At 35.7% G+C, this 7,881-nt stretch overlaps 1 protein-coding gene across 3 annotated transcripts in view; it reads left to right on the forward strand.

Moving 5' to 3' along the window:
• The window catches only part of rgs9 (regulator of G protein signaling 9), a 20,152-nt gene extending 12,586 nt beyond the window's left edge, over positions 1–7,566 (forward strand). For 2 of the 3 annotated variants that reach the window (XM_004085175.4, XM_023949491.1), the window contains 4 exons: positions 1,867–1,949; positions 2,063–2,186; positions 4,668–5,062; positions 6,359–7,566. In XM_004085175.4, the coding sequence (XP_004085223.1) occupies positions 1,867–1,949; positions 2,063–2,186; positions 4,668–5,062; positions 6,359–6,524 (768 nt within the window). In that variant the 3' untranslated portion in view covers positions 6,525–7,566. Of the gene's footprint in view, positions 1–1,866; positions 1,950–2,062; positions 2,867–4,667; positions 5,063–6,358 lie in introns of those variants that run through there. The other variant, XM_020700555.2, reaches the window with a different exon arrangement.
• The last annotated feature ends 315 nt before the right edge of the window (positions 7,567–7,881 follow it).

Genomic DNA, 7,881 nt, shown 5'->3' on the forward strand with positions numbered 1-7,881 from the left:
TGTTCTTGAAACATTAAGTTTCATCCCATTAGAGATTCTAAAACTGAAACTTTTTGTGTACTATCCTTTTTGACTCTAGAACTGTCTTCATTCCTTATCAGTATTTTTCCATCATATTTCTGGTAAATTTACCTCAGGTTTTGGTCCATGTTAGCATGATAACATCATCTAGCTCCTGTAGATTTGTTGGCTGCACATCTACAGTGTACCTCCACATCGCAGAGATGCCGAATACTCTGATCTTGTGACTCTTCAGGCCTAATCAGGATAGAAATAAAATCTTTGAGACACTTTTATTAATTCTGTATTTGTAAATTACCATCAGTTGGTGGGTAAACAGTTGGATGGGCATGTTGACTTCAGAGATGTTATGAATAATAAAAAAAAACAATAAAAATCAAAGTTCTTAACACCAGGATGTAGACAAGTTTATTTCAATGTCACATCTGACTTTTTACCATGGGAGTCAATGGGGAATAGCTCACTGCTGAGACATTTGTTACCTCTAGGTTTGGACTGCTGGTCTTGCTCAAGTTTCACAGCTGTACTGATGTGTCACTATCAGCTGTTTGTGATGGCTGTGGGTTGGTGGACAAACTTTTCAGGTCTATCCATCGATTGTATACGAGAACTGGACTGAGTAATCCCTCCCCTCTAGCGTTCCAAACAGGATGAACCCGCCGGCTCTGAGAAGCCGAAAGCCCATGAATTTCTATAGAGGAATAAACAGCTAGTACTCAGTCATTTCTTTGTCAGAATAACCATTCTTGCTCTGATCCCTTTTTTGTTTCAACTTATACAAGTTATAAACTGGTCCCAAAAAAAGTATAGAAACACAATCAATATGAATAAAGTTTAGCCTCATATACAAAAGGGGTTTATCCATATATGCACCTTGTGTGTCATAAGATTTATAGACCCCTGTTGTAACAGTAAAATCTGTCCAACACAAGAGGCCTTCAGCGTTTTTCTGTTTGCTCAGCTGTTGGACAGCACAAATAAAAAAAGAAAAAAAAAGAAATTATAAACTGACCAATCAGATGACTCTATAAATGCATGTGGTCTCGCGTCAAATGTTCAAAAGGTTTGATTGGCAGATTCTCCTGAGCCCGCTTTAGTGGAAGGGGTATGAACATCCAAAAAGCCCACTCCTGACTGGGGAGAGTGGTTGCTATTGAAAAGTTGACTCAGACCGACTCGAACCAATGCTTACTGACGTTGTCTAGTTCCAACATGGCGGCGTCTGTACTGCGGAAAAATAGTAATTGAATGGACTTCATTGGTTGGAGCCGGAATAAGTCTTTTTCCATAAATGACATCCCACTCACTGGTCCAGTTTGCTATGAAGTCAATAGCTCTATGTAGGTGACCCCGTCCCCCTCCATCTGTTTTTTGGTCTTTAGAGGAGTGTGGGGGGCCAGAAATGATGTAACATGAAAGTAATCAAAACAGAAGCTCAAATGTTGGAAGTTAAAAAAAGCCACGGAAAACAAACACATTAAACTGAGATGAGAAGATATACACACTCTCAGCCACTTGGGACGCTCTTCTCTAAGGACCACAACAAGTTGGAGGGAAGTGTGGTCTCTTGGAAAGACCTAACAGGTTTTTCCAGCACGCCACAGCCATCACAAACAGCAAGATGGTTATGAAACCTTCTGAAGTAGACGGCAGGCCAGTGGTTAAACCATTTCATGATTAAATTCATCTTTATCTTTACATTTGTCTAACAAAAAAAAACCTTTTCCCGCCCATTTGGCACCAACAATATATTCTTTTAAATTGACCAAAATCTTCTTTTTTCTTTTTTGTTGTAAATCCCTTTTTCCCAAACCCCTTTCATGAAACTGCATTATGTTTTTTTAGGACTCATATGGCCGTTATCTAAAATCTCCAGTGTTTAAGGACACGGTGAAAAAAGCCATTTGTCCTGATGAGCACAGGTTCAGGTTAGAATCCGACGTCACACTACAATTAACATACTGCCTATCTACAACAACTGCATGCATGTCTCCTCTTTTTGTTCATTTATTGTTGGCGTAATTCTCTCCTTCCTTCTCAGTGTGTCCCAGCTGGAGCAGAACGCCAGGAACAGACGGCCCAGTCTCAGCCCCATCATCATACGGCAGCAGGAGCAGGAGCAGAAGGCCAAGATGGCTGCCAATGCCCCCGTTGACATCACACAGGTCATGAGCAAACTCAGCAAGCAGGGCAAGGAGGTGCCGCCTCGTCCTCCAAACAAATGAACAAGAACACATTACGCGCAGAAAGGATCAGGATTTACCACTTTTGGAACTTTTTCTTAACCTTTTGGCCTATTTCCTTTTCATAAAGTAGTTTGAAGCTAGAACAATTTCTTTTAATTGTTTATTAATTGGTTAAAGCTTTACAAAAATTTTTGAGACTAGTCGTAATGTTGAAAGGTAAGGTTTAAATATTAACTAGTGCTTTTAAAATTAGTGTTAGACATGCACAACTTGCTTTAAATGTTTAGAAATATTTATTTGGTTTATTAAATCAAATCAAAGTTACAACAAAATGCAATTATTTCTTTTGTTGTATATAAAGTTTTAAAAAGTTTGAATAAAAATATCCAAATTTATACGATTTTTATTAGATTTTTTTTTCACACAACAATTGAACCTAAATTTAAAGCTTCAGAGATGCGGCACCGTGCTGGTTGTGCTGGTTAATGAAGAGAGGCAGACGGGTTTACGTGCACTTCAAGTCTGCTCCATTGATTTTCATAAAAACTGTAAATGTTTGTTTGTTTCTTTATGAAGTGTGTGTTATTCTCATCTCAGCTGCTGTCTGTGTTTTTCTTTGTCATCCCTCATACTTTAATAAATGATCAAAAACAAACGTCTTCATGTTTTTCTGTTTGTGTTTACTTGTGTCTTGGTTTTTGTTACACATTGAGTCTTTTAAGTGTGAAAAATATGTATTTTTTTATTTATTTTGCCTATTATACTATCCAAGTAATGTGTGTCAGTTTGTGTGTATTTGTTATTGCATGTTAGGTAAGTAATAGGAATTTTTGGGTGCATTTTAAAATGTATTTCTTACAAATGTATGCAGACAATTTCACTTTTACAGTTTAAACTTTTAATCTTTTATCTCAAAATCCTTTGTGGATTATGTTTCATGAATGGACATGAGAGATTTTTCTTCTTAAATAAGGTAAAAAGGAAAAAACAAAATGAAAATCTACATGTTAGAAATACCAATAGATTTCATTGTTCAACTTGTTTTTAAATAATTGCTTTTGCAGAAACCTTTTATCAAAAAAAAATTCAAAGCACTAAAATAAAAAGATGTTGTAATTTTTTAGAAATTTTATTTTGATGGGATCATATTTTCTGCAACAAAAATGTAACAAAAACATACAAAATAAGTATTTTTCTGAGACGCCTGTTGTGACCTAAAATTTCTTCAAAAATCAATAGCATGAACTTGGCCCATGTTTTCTAACCTGTAGTTCATCATCATTCCACTAGGGGCAGTAGAACGGCGTTTTTCTGTTCATTTCAAAATGGCTGCTACCGCAAAATCTCAAAAACACTTTTGGCAGTTTTTCTGATTTTCAATTTTAAAAATTTGAGTGGTGAAAATAACTCATCTGTTGTTTTTGTTTTTGAAATCGCTATACTGAAAGACAAAAAAAAATGTTTGTATTAATTATTTATAAAACATTTCACCATGTTAAAAATGTGTGGATCAAATTTGAGACAGCGGGTAGAGAAGGTTCCTTTCTGACACTTGTTAATATTTTTGCTTCTTACGCTATCGTTTTGAGAAAACATAACAAATTACCCAATATATTACAACTGATAATATTTATATGTCACAACAATTGATATTGCGAAATGTTTTTGTGGATTTAATAAAGGGTTTAAAAACCAAATATTTTAAAAATACATCTTTGATGCATTGCAATAAAAAGTGCTTTATCCACTATTGTAACCTAAAAAACTCAATTTTAAGATTTTAAAACTTAAATTTAAGATGCTAATTGAATAGATATTTTACTTATTAAGGTTTACAATTATTTTTTGAAACTTTAAAAACAAGTTTTTTACTAACTTTAACAAACAGGTTAAGGCATATTTCCCCCTTTCCAATGTAATGAAAACAGCAGGTGATCTTCGTTTTTATTTTTAGGTCAGGGTCACATAACTATCCTGGTTTGTCATCCAACCTGCACCGTGTTGATGATATGATCTTTTTTATCAGATTATTTCTCTCATAGTGGTCACCTTTTACTTCCCCATTCTCATGGGCGAAGATTGATTTCCTGATTTCTGACCTCCACATCTGTCAATGTCAAAACACTTTAAATTTGAATAAAATACAATATCAGCAGCAGTTATTCTAAGTGATCACTCTATTAATAATGCACATTTTAAAGTTACACCAACAGGTTTCTTCTAATCAGAAAAAAATTGTGTAAAAACTGTATACAATAATTCATGGTTTTTCCTCTTGTATGTTTTCTTCTTTTAGATTTAATGTAATTACCCACAATTCCATATCACCTGAACAGATGTTTAGTTGTTAAATAGTCATATTCTTGTATCCTAAAAAGTATGTCAAGTTACTTTGAGAGCTTCCTGTCATTATTATTTGGATGACCTCTGACTTATGTGTCTTGCCTCTTGATCTTGCAGCTGTGCCGCTTCACCACCCCTCTTCCCCACCTTGCTGTGTACTCTGGTATCACCGACACCCCTTTAGCCAACACGTCGCCCCCTCTCCCCTTCCTGACCCGTTCCCCGGCCTGTCCATCCCCCATTAGCGTGGCTTTAGACAACACCTCCGCCTCTGAGCGCCGGCCAGAGACCAGTGATGGAGATGGAGACAGAAACTCTGAGGCCCCGGCCCCTGCAGGGGGAAAGTCTCGAGTGGCCTTGTCTCTGCGCCGCCTGTTGAAGCGCGGCTGCAGCCCTTCAGCCATGTTTGCAAGCTTGTCGCCTAAATGTCATGCAGCTGCAGGGACGAGCAGCCGCATTCAGCCAATCACCCCTGATGAACCCAGCCAGGCTCCCTCCAGGAATATTGGCAAGTATGTCACAAAAAACACCTTTAACTGTCACTTTGAAGTCCTGATTTCCTTATTTCATTGGATTTGGACATATTTGTTAAATAAATTAACCTTTTATTTTGGTAAATACCCCACTAAAAATTAAAAAGCACGGGCAAATATGTTATTTTTCTCTCAATGTTAATATAATTCCCTTTTATGCTCATGAAACAAATAAAAAAGAGATTAAATTATTAAAAATACTGTGTTAATGATATTGAACAATACAAGAGTATCCACAATTTAAATAGGTCTAATCATTTATGATTTTATTTTATAAAATTAATTTGAATCCAAAGTATTACTAACAAACGTGTGACCAAATAATCTATTTAACAAAGCTCTTCTAAAAAATGTCCACATTAAAATATTCAATTTTGTTATTTCAAACTCAAAAATAGACATGGGTGTCACACTAATTTATACTTTAACCCTTTAAAAAATAGAATTCTTGAATGTTTATTACCCCTAAATATAAATAACATTAATAATTTGTATAACAGTGATGATTAGATGACAACTTTTGGGATCATCAATGATTAAAATTGATTTATTTAAAATTGTTTGTCGTGGAACTGAAATATTTCATAGAAGCAATCAAATTAATCATGTACAAACTTTTTATTCAAGTGAATACATTTCATTTATTTTAATTAAATATTTTTCTTGAATTGATATGTAATTTTTATTTAATTTATTTAATGTAGAATATTATTTTTATGTTGAAACTAAAAAGCAACAGAGTTACTCTTTTACTTTGAATATAAATTCATGTTTATCTTCTAGCAACATTTAGTACGTCTGAATAAACCCATAGTGTTGGTAAAAAATATTTTAATTGTCATTCCATTTAATTTAACATTTTATTTTTTGAAACTAGCTTAGTTTTTTGTTAGATTAGTATAGAACACATGTTTTTTTTTCTCTCTTTCAGAAGACAAACTACTGTAAATGATGACCATTTCATTTCTAAAATTGGAGGATTCCTTAAACACTGAAACAAAAAAAAGAAAAAGAAAAAATAATTTTATTTAACCCTTGTGCTATCCTAGGCACTTTAACATTGGGAGTTGGGTCATCTAGACCCACTAGACAGTGCACTGAACCTTTTTTCTTCAATGATTTGTGATCTTTCCACCTTCATCCACCTTTGTCATGGTAGGGAGAACACGTCAATGTGCATCTTGACCCCATAGGATAGCACAAGGGTTACAAATTTAAATTGACTCATGACTAGAGATGTCCAATACTGACTTTAATTCTACAAAATGTTTGCAGTTTTTTCCAGATCAGGGTAGATATTCCTCCGGAGTGCCGGATCTACCCCATCGAGTCAGAGGACGAAGAGGAGGACAACAGGCCTCCCTCTGGAAGGCTAATGCGGCCTGAGGAGATCATCTGCCCCTGGGAGAGCCTCACTCCTCAGAATGGAAAGCAGAGCTAACATGCTGAGTTTACGCAGATGGAACACAGCGGGGCGCTAACATGTAACATAACATACCAAACAACGTGTGGAATGACTCACAGCTCTCACTTTGGTTCAAAAGGGTGCAAGAAATCACACATTTGCTTTTTTAAGTCCTGCACATCTGTTCGCCTGTTGCAGAATTATACTTCAGTTTTTTCCCCTGTATTTGTAAAACCAATCAATTTCTTAAAAATGGTCAAACTTTGTTTACTTTTTTTACCAGAGACAGGGAAAAGAAGAAAGAATTACGCTGTTTTTGCCGACTTGAACTCCACATCTGTCTGAAGGTTTGGTTTGGATGAGGGTCACTAAAAGTGCAAAACAGGGTTGAATAAAGCTCAGGTGCTTTCACATTTGAAACTGTAGCCTTTCTGTGAAAACCTCACTCTGTTTCTATTCAGATATGGTAGCTCATCTGCAGCCTTAATCAGCTGACGTTTCAAAAAGGTGCCCAAGCTAATGAGATGTGATGACAAACGCGATAAATGCAAAGAGAAAAGTAAGGACGGGGTTCTTTTTGAGTAAATTCTACCACAATTTAAGATTGTTTCAAACCAAAGCACACATGAAATCACAGATATGGCTGTTTGATATCTTGTATATCTGTATATGAACTAAAGCGGATAAGTGTTCTTGTGCCGTAGACTTAGATGCCTCCTCGTCACTGATCTTACCTCTCAAATGACTGAATAAATGCCTTTTTGGAAAGAGGAGAGCTCTTGAGCAGCTTTAGATACACACTATTATTACTGCGGTGACATTTTGTACTTGTAGCTGTTGTTTACTTTGCACTGCTCACATTGAGGTGTTGCTGTTTCCCCTCACTGGTCCCTCCTAAGTGACAGAATGTATTACCATGTTTACAGATGCAAAAATGTGATTAACACCGTAACTTTTCTGTATTTGAAATGTACAGTCTATGGCTTATGTCAAGTGCCTCAGTAAAAAGTGTCTTTATAACTCTGTTTTGTGCTCTTATTACACTGAAATGCTTCAACTTCTGACGAAAAAAAAAAAAGCTTGCTATGACATTGATTAACCGCTAGATGGCGACATAGCAAAGAACATAGAACCCAATGCCTGTGCATAATAGTCATCTTATTCCTTGAAATAAAAAAAAGTATGCAGAGGAATTATCACATTTTTTTGGCTGATTATTAAAAAGATGTTCTAAAATATCTAAACTTACCATACCCAAAAGAATCTTGATGAACATTTTCTGCTCTTGTTCTTCTGTCTGACATGTCACAAATTGATCTTCAGCATCACTTAGGTGACTCAACACAGACAGGAGTGCAGCTTTGATCAGTCTGTCTACTTTTTGTGTCTCTGA

The sequence above is a fragment of the Oryzias latipes genome, chromosome 19 (genome assembly GCF_002234675.1).
Source record: "Oryzias latipes chromosome 19, ASM223467v1".
Classification (NCBI taxonomy): Eukaryota; Metazoa; Chordata; class Actinopteri; order Beloniformes; family Adrianichthyidae; genus Oryzias; species Oryzias latipes.